This window comes from Pan paniscus, chromosome 3, assembly GCF_029289425.2.
Source record: "Pan paniscus chromosome 3, NHGRI_mPanPan1-v2.0_pri, whole genome shotgun sequence".
Classification (NCBI taxonomy): domain Eukaryota; kingdom Metazoa; phylum Chordata; class Mammalia; order Primates; family Hominidae; genus Pan; species Pan paniscus.
Genome location: NC_073252.2, coordinates 86,106,616 through 86,121,965, shown reverse-complemented (window position 1 = coordinate 86,121,965; position 15,350 = coordinate 86,106,616). Strand labels below are relative to the sequence as shown.

General features: G+C 41.1%; 1 protein-coding gene across 5 annotated transcripts in view; it reads left to right on the top strand.

The window, feature by feature from the left end:
* ABCG2 (ATP binding cassette subfamily G member 2 (JR blood group)) overlaps positions 1-15,350 on the top strand; it is a 143,511-nt gene that overhangs the window by 114,648 nt on the left and 13,513 nt on the right. For 4 of the 5 annotated variants that reach the window (XM_055111612.2, XM_003811274.6, XM_003811273.6 and 1 more), the window contains 4 exons: positions 2,568-2,719; positions 5,464-5,565; positions 6,975-7,222; positions 13,255-13,337. In XM_055111612.2, coding sequence (XP_054967587.2) covers positions 2,568-2,719; positions 5,464-5,565; positions 6,975-7,222; positions 13,255-13,337 — 585 coding nt within the window. The remainder of the gene's footprint in view (positions 1-2,567; positions 2,720-5,463; positions 5,566-6,974; positions 7,223-13,254; positions 13,338-15,350) is intronic. The other variant, XM_055111613.2, reaches the window with a different exon arrangement.

Below are 15,350 nucleotides of genomic sequence, written 5' to 3'. Positions count from 1 at the left end.
CAACAGTCTCCCAAAGTCTTAACTCATTTCATCGTTAACTCAAAAGTTCACATTCTAAAGTCTCATCTGAGACAGGGCAAGTTCCATCCACCTATGAGCCTGTAAAATCAAAAGCAAGTTAGTAACTTCCTAGATACAATAGGAGTACAGGTATTGGGTAAATACACCTGTTCCAAATGGGAGAAATTGGCCAAAACGAAGGGGTTACAGGTCCCACGCAAGTCCGAAATCCAAAGGGGCAGTCAAATCTTAAAGCTCTGAAATTATCTTCTTTGATTCCACATCTCACGTCCAAGTCACACTGATGCAAGAGGTGGGCTCCCAGGGCCTTGGGAGGCTCTGGCCTTGTGGATTTGAAGGGTACAGCCCCTTTTGTGGCTGCTTTCACAGGCTGGTATTGAGTGTCCGTGGCTTTTCCAGATGCACAGTTCAAGCTGTTGGTGGATCTACCATTCTGGGGTCTTAAGGATGATGGCCCTCTTCTCACTACTCCACTAAGCAGTGCCCCAGTGGGGGCCCTGTGTAGGGGCTCCCACCCCACATTTCCCATCTGCACTGCCCTAGCAGAGGTTCTCCATGAGGGCTCCACCCCTGAAGTTGACTTTTGCCTGGACATCCAGGTATTTCCATACATCCTCTGAAATCTAGGTGAAGGGCAGGCCTAACACCACATGGAAGCCGCCAACTCTCTGTTGGTCCCCTTTAACCATGGCTGGAACATAGGGTACCAAGTCTTGAGACTGCACAAAGCAGCAAGGCCCTGGGCCTGGCCTAGGAAACCGTTTTTTCCTCCTAGGCCTCTGGGCCTGTGATGGGAGGAGCTGCTGTAAAGACCTCTGACATTCCCTGGAGACATTTTCCCCATTGTCTTGGTGATTAACATTTGGCTCCCTATTACTTATGCAAATTTCTGTAGCAGGCTTAAATTTCTCTTCAGAAAATGGGTTTTTCTTTTTTTATCACATCATCAGCCTGCAAATTTTCTGAGCTTGTATGCTCTGCTTCCCTTTTAAACATAAGTTCCAATTTCAAACCATATCTTTGTGAATGAATAAAACTGAATGCTTTTAACAGCACCCGAGTCACCTCTTGAATGCTTTGTTGCTTAGAAATTTCTTCCACCAGATGCTCTAAATCATCTCTCTCAAGTTCATAGTTCCACAAATCTCTAGGGCAGGGGCAAAATGCCACCAGTCTCTTTGCTAAAACATAGCAAGAGTCACGTTTATTCCAGGTCCCAACAAGTTCCTCGTCTCCATCTGAGACCACCTCAACCTGGACTTCATTGTCCATATCACTGTCAGCATTTCGGCCAAAGCCATTCAACAAGTCTCTAGGAGGTTCCAAACTTTCCCACATCTTCCTGTCTTCTTCTTAGCCCTCCACACTGTTCCAACCTCTGCCTGTTACCCAGTTCCAAAGTGGCTTCCAGATTTTTGGGTATCTTACAGCAGCATCCTGCTCTACCAGTACCAATTTACTGTATTAGTTTGTTCTCACACTGCTAATAAAGACATACCTGAGGCTGGGTAATTTATAAGGGAAAGAAGTTTCATGGACTTACAGTTGTCCATGGCTGGGGAGATCTCACAATTTTCACGGAAGGCAAAGAAGAAGAAAAGGCATGTTGTACATGGCAGCAGGCAAGAGAGCTTGTGCAGGGGAACTCCCATTTATAAAACCATCAGATCTCGTGAGAGTTTTTCAGTACCACGAGAACAGTATGGGGGAACTGCCCCCATGATTCAATTATCTCCATCTGGCCCCACCCTTGATATGTGGGGATTGTTACAATTGAAGGTGAGATTTGGGTGGGCACACAGCCAAACCTTATCAACCTGTAAGTCATAACTCCTGTGAAAAGGTACTTTAGCACTATTTTGGTCATGGACTTAGACCAGAGATTAAATCCCAGCCTTGTCTCTTACTAACTGTGATCCCTTGGCCAGTTGCTTGATCCTTTAAGACATATTTATAAAATGAGGGTAATAATAATAATGTTGGAACTGCCTCATAACAATATTGTGAAAATTGAAATGAAGTTATCTCTAAAGTATTTAGCAAAGACATAGTAAGTACTCAGTTATGTTAATTGCATTATTAGGGCAGAAGAGTGAAAACCAATTTTTAAAGAGCCAGAAGACCTAAATGATAAGTCAGAATGAGATATATGACCATTGTTTTAATATGTAGTCCATAGTTAGTTCTCAAACTTGTAAATACTTGCAGATTACCTGGGTTGCTTCTTAAAATATGGATTCCCTAGACCTACTTCCAGAGATTCTAATTCAATGTCTTGGAAGACTGTCCTAGAATCTGCATTTTTAATAACTATTCTAGTTGATTCTAGATTGTCAATACAACACACTGAAAATTCCTATTCTGTTTTAATAAAAGCATTGAATTTAGGTTTCCTAACTATAGCTAAATAATATGAGATGAAAAGTTAGTAAGACAAAGTCAGGTTGAACTACAGCAAACAATCTAAAGGCAAGAATAGAGTATTTTAACGAGAAATACAAGTTTCAGATATTTAATGACTCAGTATTGTCTCACTTTTAACTTAGGATGTCTAAGCAGGGACGAACAATCATCTTCTCCATTCATCAGCCTCGATATTCCATCTTCAAGTTGTTTGATAGCCTCACCTTATTGGCCTCAGGAAGACTTATGTTCCACGGACCTGCTCAGGAGGCCTTGGGATACTTTGAATCAGCTGGTATGGTTGACTTTTTTATGCTGTAAAACGCTTCATTAATAGAATCCTGAAGGAGAGCAAAGGGGGTCTGCAGGAGTGCTGTTTGGTCTTTGGGTAGACATACCATGAGAATCTATCACTTCAAAATGTGTTTGTTCCATTTGGTGCTAGTATTTTTCTTCATTTTTGTAGCATCAGCTTGTTATTTAGGTATCTTTCTTGTCTTATTTCAATGTGCATGCATGTGTGTATTTCTACTGGGCCTATATTCTGCTTCCTAGTTATAGTGACCATTTCTTAAAAGCTCAGTAATTAATATGTTGGCCTTATAGCCATTTATTCTGTCACTTGAACATTTTTGGAAAGGCCTAATATGATTGTCTTCTTGACCATATAACAGACGAGGCCTTAAAATTTTTTCCCCTTGCACATGTTGGTCTGCCTTGATGAGCACTCATGGAAATGCTACTTAATTTTATTTATTTTTATTTTTGAGATGGAGTCTTGCTCTGTTGCCCAGGCTGGAGTGCAGTGACGTGATCTTGGCTCACTGCAAGCTCTGCCTCTTGGGTTCACGCCATTCTCCTGCCTCAGCCTCCTGAGTAGCTGGGACTGCAGGCGCCCACCACCATGCCCGGCTAATTTTTTTGTATTTTTTTAGTAGAGACAGGGTTTCACCGTGTTAGCCAGGAGGATGGTCTTGATCTCCTGACCTTGTGATCTGCCACCTTGGCCTCCCAACGTGCTGGGATTATAGGTGTGAGCCACTGCACCCAGCAAATTTTATTTAAGGTTTTTTTTTTTTTCTTTTGAGATAGGATCTCACTGTGTCACCCAGGCTGGGGTGCAGTGGCACAATCTTGACTCACTGCAGCCTCAACCCCCCAGGCTCAAGCCATCCTCCCACCTCACCCAAGCAGCTGGGACTATAGACACATGCCACCATGGCTAGCTAATTTTTGTATTTTTTGTAGAGTCGGGGTCTTGCCATGTTGCCCAGGATGGTCTCAAACTCCTGAGCTAAAGCAATCTGCTGTGGCCTCCCAAAGTGTTGGGATTACAGGTGTGAGCCACTGTGCCCGGCAGACACTACTTAATTTTCTGGTAACTATAGATTGCAGCTTTAGCCCTTGAGTGGGTATCGGTCAATAGAGTGGTTAGTCCTAAACCTGACTTAGATGGGCCAAAATTTCTAACAATCTTGGACAGCATGGTTCTTTTTATTTCAAATTGAAATGTGTGATTTTTAAAATTTTAGATGGAAATGTGCGATTTTTTTTAATGGCTTGTGCGGTCTGCCTCATTTTAGATATATTTGGATATGATTATAAATGATTCCCTATGATCCTAAATATAATTTTAGATATTCATTGGCCATGTTTCTTAATTAGGTTTTAATAAAGGGGATGAACTAAGAGTCAGACTTCAGGCCACGCTGAGTTCAGATGATCTCATCATCCGAAGCTGAATGGTTCAGGTGTGCTGTGCTGGCCATGTTCTATCGAGAATACTGCTCAGGGGATTTGTTCTCTATTTGGAATTACAGCAGCACAGCAGTTGATTTGGATTTCTGAATTAATTAATTAATTAATTTACCTTTGAGACAGAGTCTCACTCTGTCGCCCAGGCTAGAGTGCAGTGGTGCTTTCAGAGCTCACTGCAACCTCCACCTCCCAGGTTCAAGCGATTCTTGTGCCTCAGCCTCCTTAGTAGCTGGGATTATAGTCATAAGCCAATGCACCTGGCTAATTTTTGTGTTTTTAGTAGAGATAGGGTTTTGCCATGTTGGCTAGGTTGGTCTCGAAGTCCTGGGCTCAAGTGGTTTGCTGGTCTCGGCCTCCCGAAGTGCTAGTATTACAGATGTGAGCCATTGCACCCAGCGCTGGACCTCTGAATTTAGTATGTGGGGAAGTAGTCATTGCTAATGTGGGTTCTATCATTCTGGCATTCTGTTGGTGAACTCAGAGAGCAGAACACACCTGGGCTTTTGGATTTTTTTCTTGGGTCTATATTTAGATTTTTGAGGAAGTACTGTTAAGCACCAGAGCATACTGATAGCTATTTCAGGTCTCATGAATTATGATAGGTAAGGACCAAGCACTAATGCAAAATGCCCTGCAAATCCAAGGTTGGCTTGGAGTGTTTTCTTTTCTTTTCTTTCTTTTTTTTTTTTTCTGGCCCAGAGACAAAGAATTGCTGAAATATTGTGTGATAGGCTGGGCACAGTAGCTCATGCCTGTAATCCCAGCACTTTGGGAGGCCGAGGCGGGTGGATCACTTGAGGCCAGGAGTTCGAGACCAGCCTGGCCAACATGGCAAAGCTGTGTCTCTACTGAAAATACAAAAATTAGCTGGACGTGGTCATGCATGCTTCTAATCCCAGCTACTTGGGAGGCTGAGGCAGGAGAATCACTTGAACTCGGGAGGCAGAGGTTTCAGTGAACCAAGATTGCCCCACCACATTCCAGCCTGGGTGACAGAGGGAGACCCTGTCTCAAAATAAATAAATAAATAAATTATATATATATATATATATATATATATATATATATATATATATGTATGTATAGAGAGAGAGAGAGAGAGAGAGACTGAATATATAAAAAGAAAGGGTAAAATTATGTGGGAAGAAGAGAGAAAGAAAGTTAAGGAAAAGTCATTAGATTCTGTCTTCTCTAGCCTTACCTCCCTCACCCTCTGAAAGTGAGTTCTCTTTATTTTCCAAGACCATCAAGTTTGTGTTTTTTGGCTGCCTTCTTTCATAGGTTATCACTGTGAGGCCTATAATAACCCTGCAGACTTCTTCTTGGACATCATTAACGGAGATTCCACTGCTGTGGCATTAAACAGAGAAGAAGACTTTAAAGGTATATGAATCTGTTACAGTCCCAGATTTTTGCCTAATTGAATTGGCTGAAGTTTAGCAATGTGGTGGCTAATTAAAATGTGGCTTTGTGAATTTCTGTTGGTGCAGTCTTCTGATACCAGTCAACACAAATATTTTGTTGTCTGTGAGTGCTGTTGGTGTTTTTGATTAATTTATAAATGAGAATTTATATAGTGTTGTCAGTTCCAAGAGGAGTTAACATTTTAAAAAATGCTCAGTGTTTATATAGTGTTTTTAAAATAAGAAACTTGGCAATGTATACATTTGCATATAGTAGGAAGCAACAACCAGATTTTTTTTTTTTTTTTTTTTTTGAGAAGGAATCTAGCTCTTGTCACCCAGGCTGGAGTGCAATGGCACTATTTTGGCTCACTGAACCCTCCGCCTCCCGTGTTCAAGCCATTCTCCTGCCTCAGCTTACTGAGCAACTAGAATTACAAGCCTGTGCCACCAGGCCTGGCTAATTTTTGTATGTTTAGTAGAGACGGAGTTTCACCATGTTGGCCAGGCTGGTTTCAAACTCCTGACCTCAAGTGATCCTCCCGCCTTGGCCTCCCAAAGTGTTGGGATTACAGGTGTGAGCCACCGCCCCTGGCCACGACCAGAATTTTATATTAAGAATTAGAACTATATGGTAAGAAGTCTATTTTAAAAGAATTAAGGTCAAATAGGAAAACGTCAGTTTGTTTGCTATATTCATAAGACTATGGCAATAGACAGGCTATTTCTCTGTAGTTTTCTTTTTCTTTCTTTTTCTCTTTTTAAATATATATTTTAATTTATTACTTACTTTATTTATTTTTATAGAGACAGGGTCTCGTTTCGTTGCTCAGGCTGGTCTTGAATTCCTGGCCTCGCATGATCCTCTTGCCTCTGCCCTGCAAAATACTGGGATTACAGGAGTAAGCCACTGTGCCTGGCCTGTTATACTTTTCTAATGACAGAGCTAATAATTTTTTATTTCTATTTTTTCTTTTTTGAGACGGAGTCTTGCTCCCTTGCACAGGCTGGAGTGCAGTGGTGTGATCTCAGCTCACTGCAACCTCCACCTCCCTGGTTCAAGCGATTCTTTTGCCTCAGCCTCCTGAGTGGCTGGGATTACAGGCATGCACCACCACGCCAGGCTAATTTTTTTTGTATTTTTAGTAGAGACGGGGTTTCACCATGTTGGTCAGGCTGGTCTCGAACTCCTGACCTCGTGATCCACCCACCTCAGCCTCCCAAAGTGCTGGGATTACAGGCATGAGCCACCGTGCCCGGCCTATTTTTTCTTTCTAAAGCTTTAGAATGAAGGTGTTAGGGAAGCATCCAAGAAAGGGGTCACAGAAAAAATGGGCTAAATTTGTTGTTATCTTGTTCGTGTTTCCTTTTTATCCACTGATTGCAAAGCCACAGAGATCATAGAGCCTTCCAAGCAGGATAAGCCACTCATAGAAAAATTAGCAGAGATTTATGTCAACTCCTCCTTCTACAAAGAGACAAAAGCTGAATTACATCAACTTTCCGGGGGTGAGAAGAAGAAGATCACAGTCTTCAAGGAGATCAGCTACACCACCTCCTTCTGTCATCAACTCAGATGGGTTTCCAAGCGTTCATTCAAAAACTTGCTGGGTAATCCCCAGGCCTCTATAGCCCAGGTAACCAGCAGATTCTTTTGAAATACTCAAATGGGAACAATGTGGTTCTGTTATCATCTGCTTCAGGATATGTTTATCTTCTACCCACCCTTCCAATTATTTGTTATCTTCACTCCACCTGGGATATAGAACCAGTCAGCAGAACAAATAAAGGACAATTAAGTTTTACTTTTGGAAAGCTTCCCTTTTTTTGAGACAGAGTCTCACTCTGTTGCCCAGGCTGGAGTGTGGTGGCATGAACTCAGCTCACTGCAGCCCTGACCTCCCTGGGCTCAAGTGATCCTCACACCTCAGCCTCTTGAATAGCTGAGACTACAGGCGTGTCCCACCACGTCTAGCTAATTTTTGTGTTTTGTGTAGACACAGGGTTTCGCTGTGTTGCCCAGGCTGCTCTTGAACTCATGGGTTCAAGCGATTCTCCTGTCTCAGTCTCCCAGAGTGCTAGGATTACAGGTGTGAGCCACCACATCTGGCCAGCTTCTTTTTTTTAGTGGTTTCTTAGACTACCTAACTCAGAATTTTTGTTGATTTAGACAAGCTGTAATGAATAATCTGAGTAGAAAAATGTTTTTTTTTTGGGAAATTGTAAAAGAAATGTCAGCCAATTTTGGGGTTTTCTGGTAGCTGTTCACTTTTGTTCACTGATTCATTCAACTTGTTCTTGTAAGGCCTGTGCTGTGCTTTAGGGATGCGAATTCAGTAGTGAACAAAATGGGCAAAAATAAAACTCTGCTCATGGAGCTAATTTTCTGAGGAAGACAGTTATGATAAATAATAAAGAAATTAAATAGATAGCATGTTAGATGGTAGAAGAAACTATGGGGAAAGTTTAAGCAGAGAAGGGGTGGAGAAAGGGGAGGAAGAGGGAGAAGTCGGGAGAAGAAGGTTGATTTGCAGTTGGAATCAGGTGATCAGGGAAACCTTCACCTACTGTCACTGAATACACCTGAAAGGGAGTATGTGCTGGCCACTCCAAGGGAAGAGCCTGTGTGCAAAGTGCTGTTCCTTGTCATTTACCTTCCTTAGACAGTTTACAGGTGATACAAACGTAGTAAGCAAATTGGAGTTCACAGAACAAGGCTATTCATTGTTAGATTAACTTTCTGTTAATCAAAATGAGATAATGTTTCTTTGTTCCTTGGTTGGCTCTGTGATAGTTGGTGATTATTACTCCTTATGGTTTTTGTTATTCTTTTCTTTACACAATTTTTTTTTTTTAGAGACTGGGTCTCACTCTGTCACTCATACTGGAGTGCAGTGGTGCAATCATAGCTCACTGCAACCCCAAACTCTTGGCTCAAGCGATCCTCACACTTCAGCCTCCCGAGTAGCTGTGACTACAGGCGTGCACCACAACACCTGGCTGATTTTTTAATTTTTTGTAGAAACAGGGTCTCACTATGTTGTCCTGGTCTGGATCTCCTGGGCTCAAGCGATCCTCCTGCCTTGGCCTCCCAAAGTGCTGGGATCACAGGTGTGAGCCACCACGCCTGGCCTTTTCTGTTATTCTTAACCCCTCTGTCACCCAAAACATTAGTACTCCCAGTTCATTGGTCAATTCTTCAAACAAGTCAATTTAGCTGGTTATTTTGGGGCTGTTATTTTTATAACAATATTGAGTTTCTGTTGAGTACTAAAAGATGGCACATTGTTGGCTCTAGTAAAATATTACTGACGTTTAAACTTGTGCATCATAATTTCTATACTTAAGTATATATAAAAATATATCTAAGAGCTTGTATCCCTAGTTAAGCCATACTGCTAATTATGTATATATATGTATATATATATAGCCACAGTATAGCCATACTGCTAATTAAGTATATATATAAATTTATCTAAGAGCTTGTATCCCTAGTTGAACCATACTGCTAATTTCTCCAAATGTTTTTGGTACTTATAATTTGGTGTTTCTGTCAGAGCATTGGCACTTTTATATACTATCAATTAAGGGCAAAATTTTATTCTTTGAGCATAGATTTGATATCATTTGGAAACCGTTCTGGTAGGATCAACCTGGGTTACTTATTGTCAACAGTGAAATAATGTAATGAATTGCTTTTTTAGTGTGATGTATGCGTTAGATTTTTCTTACTTGGAAAATAACTTGAATTATCTTGCTTCAAAAAATGGTTTATAAATGTCTTGTCCAAATCACCTATGTGGCAATACTGGAGAGGGCATAATTAGAACACAGAGCTGTTTTTCACACACTGAGATTCTGCATGTTTTGATACTGGGCTTCCTTCCAATGCTAACACCTGGCCTAGTGCCTCTAGGTTTAGCTTCCCTGCCTCATCAGTGAACTCACTTTCACAAAAGGAATTCCAGCCATGTTCAGAGCAGTGGCAGTCTCTTAGATTAAGAATAGAACCTTGTATCTCCCTGAGCATCTGCTTAGCAGGACAAGTTTTGTTTAGATTTGTGAAAAACTGGAATATTAGCTTAGGGCAGGAGTAGGCAATATTTTTTTTTTTTTTTTGTAAAGGATCAGGTAGTAAATATTTTAGGCTTTGCAGACCAAGTGGTGTTTGTCTCAGGTAGTCAGCTCTACCGTTTTAGTGTGAAAGCAGCCAAGCTAATAACATGAATAAATGAACATGGCAGTATTCCAATAATAAATGAAAGGCTGGCTAGGTGCAGTGGTTCATGCCTATAATCCCAGCACTTTGGGAGACCAAGGCAGAAGGATGCTTGAGGCCAAGAGTGTGAGAACAGCTTGGGCAATAAAGCAGGACCCCCTTTTTTTTTTCTGAGACAGAGTCATGCTCTGTCGCCCAGGCTGGAGTGCAGTGGTGCTGTGTCGGCTCACTGTAACCTCCGCCTCCCGGGTTCAAGCAATTCTCCTGCCTCAGCCTCCCGAGTAGCTGGGACTACGGGTGCCCGCCACCATGCCCAGCTAATTTTTGTATTTTTAGTATAGACAGGGTCACACCATGTTGTCCAGGCTGGCTTCGAACTCCTGACCTCAGGTGGGTCCACCCGCTTCAGTCCCCCACAGTGCTGGGATTACAGGCGTGAGCCACTGTGCCTGGCCAAGACCCTATCTTAAAAAAAAAGGTAACTTTCATTTTATTCCAATGAAACATACATGGGCACTGAAATTTGAATTTTATATAAATTTTATATTGTGAGAAATATTATTATTCTTGACTTTTTATTCAATGATTAATAAAATGAGCTAAGTGTGGTGGTGCATGTCTGTAGTCCTAACTACTCAAAAGGCTGAGGTGGGAGGATTGCTTGAGACCAGAAGTTTGAGGCTGCAGTGAACTATGATTACACCACTGCACTCCAGCCTGAGTGACAGAGTGAGACTTTGTCTCTAAAAAATAATAAAAAATAAAGTAAAAAACCATTCTTAGCTCATAGGTGAACAAAGATAGGTGGCTGGCTCTATTTGACCTGTGGGCTATAGCTTAATGATTCCTGATTCAGGGTTTATGATTTTGTATGTTGTTTTAATTCTGAGTTCTTGAAAATTGAGTTGTTAAAATGTTTTATGACTCTCTACTGATAAATCTTGTATCTGTTGCTTTACAGCTGCACTTTGGCTTGAACTAGTTATTTCTTTACATGATTCAAACTTGGCCTCTGATAATGCATCTTCCAAAGGTTTGAAAGGTCTTCCAAAATCTTAGAATGAATGGATTATCTATATGAGAAGATTGCATGTTCATTTAAGGTGCCAAGGGTTTTCTGAACAGCTCAACTTGGAAGCAGATGGGGTCTGTGCACTCCATTGTGCACTGTTTAGTTTGCCTGTTTGTTTTCCTTTCTTTAATGCCAGAAAGAATAACACAGACACACCTTATAAAAGCATGCCAAGGTTACGGGATTGATTATTTTGTCAATATGTTTGAAGGCTGACTTTGAAAACATTTTTCGAACTTTGAAACTTTTAGGAAACATCTTAATCATAATACTCAGTGTTAGTATAAGATAAGAAGTTTGAATGAAAACTTGACAAAGCATGTGGAATGTTTAGTTTGAAAAGTCTGGGCCGGGCATGGTGGCTCATGCATGTAATCCCAGTGCTTTGGGAGGCCAAGGCGGGCAGATCACAAGGTCAGGAGTTCGAGACCAGCCTGGCCAACATAGTGAAACCCCGTGTCTACTAAAAGTACAAAAAATTAGCTGGGCTTGGTGGTGGGCGCATGTAATCCCAGTTGCTTGGGAGGCTGAGGCAGGAGAGTTGCTTGAACCTGGGAGCTGGAGGTTACAGTGAGCCGAGATCGCGCCATTGCTCTCCAGTCAGGGCAACAGTGCGAGACTCTGTCTCAAAAAAAAAAAAAAAAAATCCTGAATTGAATATTCTTAAAAGTTTTACTGTGTGAAAACGTAGACTCTTGTATGCACATGCATGCATGCATGTTGATACAGTCATCTGCATTTATTTTGGAAGCTTGGTCTGTTGAAGTATATTCTGAGGGTAATGAAAATATGCCAGCATAATGGATTTCCCCCCAAAATTTCTAAGTGAATTTTAAAAGACAGCTCATAAGTAGAAACATTGGAATAATGTTCTTTCCTGACTAGGTTCTTCACAAACTAGTTATCACAGATCATGGTACTGTTTTTGCAGTTTGGTTTGCTTCATGCCAAAAGTGTCCTTGATCAGTTACTTTAAATCTTGATACCACCAGACTGTTGCAGTATTGAGATTTTGTTTTTTTAACTTTGAAGATTCCAAGATATGGTAGGATATTTTGTCTTCTTTAGATTACCATTTCTTATTTTTTTATTCTTATTTATTTATCAATTTATTTTTTGAGACAGTATTGCTCTGTCGCCCAGGCTGGAGTGCAGTGGTATGATCTTGGCTCGCTGCAACCTCCACCTCTAGGGTTCAAGTGATTCTTGTGCCTCAGCCTCCCAAGTAGCTGGGACTACAGGCATACACCACCATGCCTGGCTAATTTTTGTGTGTGTGTTTTTTTTTAGTAGAGACGGAGTCTCACCATGTTGCCCAGGCTGGTCTCAAACTCCTGAGTTCAGGCAATCTGCCCCCTCGACCTCCCAAATTGCTGATATTACAGGCATGAGCCACCATGCCCAGCCCATTTCTTGTTTTTTAATATTTAACTCACTAGTAAATATAAATAGGATTTTCTCAGATAAATTATATCATAACGTAACCCGTAACCCTTTGCTTATTGAAGTGTCCTTAAGAGACCTTTTATCCTAGAAACAAGAGTGGTGTTTGTCCAATCTCTTTAGGAGCTATGGAAATCAATTGAGTGGTGAAGATAGGTGAGAACAGCAAAGAATTGGCAGCTTAGGTCTGCAGCATTGGCTATAGGCCTCACTGGCTGAAGCAATGAGGAAGCAGTGACAGGAGATGGGTAGTGGAAGCACGCAGTGTGTGCACAGAGAAAGCCGGCCAAATGCTTTGGTGACAGTGACAATGCACTTTTCCAGTGCAGGCATGGACTCCCTAGAGGTTGGATAGGCAGGCTCCATCTCACCCCTATTTCCTCACTGTGCAAAATTCCATTGTTAGAATTTTTGTAATGTGTGCTTTAAAATTGTTATTTATTTTTAATGTTAAGAATAAAGATATCCTGTTTTCACTTTAACCTCTTGAAATATAAAATGACTCATGTTCATTGGCACGAAGGTTGAGAGTTCAGTTCAGGGTCAAAACTCTTAGGCACTTGGACTTTGCTTTGCTACATACTTGCATTGCTCTGCTATCCTGTGTGGTATTCACAAGCTCAGTAACCTGAAGCAGACCCTGAACTGACTGCTGGGTGGTGCAATGGGAGGAAGTCCAGCTTTTCCAGCAGTGTGCTTTGTGTCCTACCACTCTCCCCAAACCACAGATAACTTAATTTTTAACTTAGGAAGCAGTCTAAATAATGTGTGCTGTTTTATTTTCTCCCAGGGACGTTGGCCAAGACATTGAGTGTTTATCTTAATGGAGAGATCTGATTATGTAACCATATATATTATACTAATAAATGGTGTGTATAAGTTTTTATCTCTAATTGAAACTCTTTCCCTTTTTTTGCATTTTTCTTTTTGAAAAGATCATTGTCACAGTCATACTGGGACTGGTCATAGGTGCCATTTACTTTGGGCTAAAAAATGATTCTACTGGAATCCAGAACAGGTAAGTAAATTTGGATCTTGATTTTAAGAAAATGCTGTTACTTTCTTCAAGCTTATTGAAATCCATTAAGAATTTGAATTTAAGACAAGTATAGTGTAAATGTCATTCTTTTATTGAGGGTAGGATGAGTCAGTTTATTTTTGAGACAGAGTCATGCTCTGTTGCCCAGGCTGGAGTGCAGTGACGCGATCTCAGCTCACTGCAATCTCCGCCTCCTGGGTTCAAGCAATTCTCCTGCCTCAGCCTCCCAAGTAGCTGGGACTACAGGCATCCACCACCACGCCCAGCTAATTTTTGTATTTTTAGTAGAGACGGGGTCGCACCATGTTGGCTAGACTGGCTTTGAATTCCTGACCTCAGGTGGGTCCACCCACCTTGGCCTCCCAAAGTGCTGGGATTACAGGCGTGAGCCACTCCACCTGGCCCAATTATTTTTAAATGTACAGTTCAGTGGCATTAAGTACATTTACATTGTTATGCAACTATCACCACCATCCAACTCTAGAATTCGTTTTGTCTTCTCAAGTGGAATATCTGTACCCATTAAGCAATAACTTCCCATCTCATATCTGCCTCTCCTAACCCCTGGCAGCAATCATTCTACTTTCTGTCTCTGAACTTGACTACTCTAAGACCCTCATATAAGTGGAATCATACAGTAGATATTCTTTGGTAACTGACTTATTTCCTTTAGCATGTTGTCTTTATGGCTCATTCATGTAGCATGTGTCAGATTTCTTTCCTTTGTAAGGTTGAATAATATTCCATTGTATGTACATACCACATTTTGTTTTTCCATTCATCTATAGATGGAAACTTGGGTTGCTTTCACCTTTTGGCTGTTGTAAACAGTGCTCCCTAGGTGTACAAATATCTCTTTCAGCCAGGTGTGGTGGCATGTGTCTGTAGTCCCAGCTACTTGGGAGGCTGAGGTGGGAGGATTGCTTGAGCCCAGGAGTTCTAGGTTGCAGTGAGCTATGATTGCACTACTGCAGTCCAGCCTGGGTGACAGAGTTCGACCCTGTCTCTTAAAAAAACAAACAAACAAAAAAACTATTTTAGTTCCTGCTTTCAATTCTTCGGATATATACCCAGAATTAGAATTTCTGGGTCATATAGTAATTCTGTTAATTTTTTTGAGGAACTACTATACTGTCTTCCACAGTGGCCGTACCATTTTACATTCTTACCAGCAGTGCACAAGGGTTCCAGTTTCTCCATATCCTTACCAACACTTTTCTTTTTCTCCCTTTTAAATAGTAGAGATCCATTGGATCTTTGGAGAAATGTCTATTCAAGTCCTTTGCCCATTTTAAAATTGAATTGTTTGTTTTTTTGTTGTTGAGTTGTAGGAGTGCTTTATATTTTTGAGGAGATATTAATCCCTTATCAGATACATGATTTGCAAATATTTTTCCCCACTCTGTGGGTTGTCTTTTCAGTATTGATAGTGTCCTTTGATGCATAAACATTTTTAACTTTGATGTAGTCCAATTGATCCATTTCTTCTTTTGTTGCCTGTGAACTAATTTCTGTCACTTTTTTAATATATATGTTTGACTTAGGGGTGTGATGGGGGTGGGACTCAGCTTTTCCTGTTAGCACTTTTGTTAGTGTTGTGATCCTTACCTAGTTTCAGTCACAGTGGGCCCTTAAAAACCTCATTTTATGAGGGGACTTTTTATCGACTGTATTGTGTTCTGAACATAAGCACTCAGGAATTTCACAGCCCTCAGAGTTCTGGTTATTTCATGTATGGAGAACACTTGTGGCAGATACTGTGCTCCGTAGTGCTTGCTGTCCATAGTCTCAGGTTACCACCCAGTGATTTAGAGGGGGTAGATGGTAGTATCCCCATTTCACTATTGAGGAAAGTTGAAGACGCTTATGTTCAGCCTATTTTGATGTCTGGAAAAGGCTGATTATTTTTTAAAGAATAAGCATAAATGTTGGTTCCTCACTCAAGTAAAATAAATTCTTTTGTATGGAATCAGATAGTGTTACTCTACGATG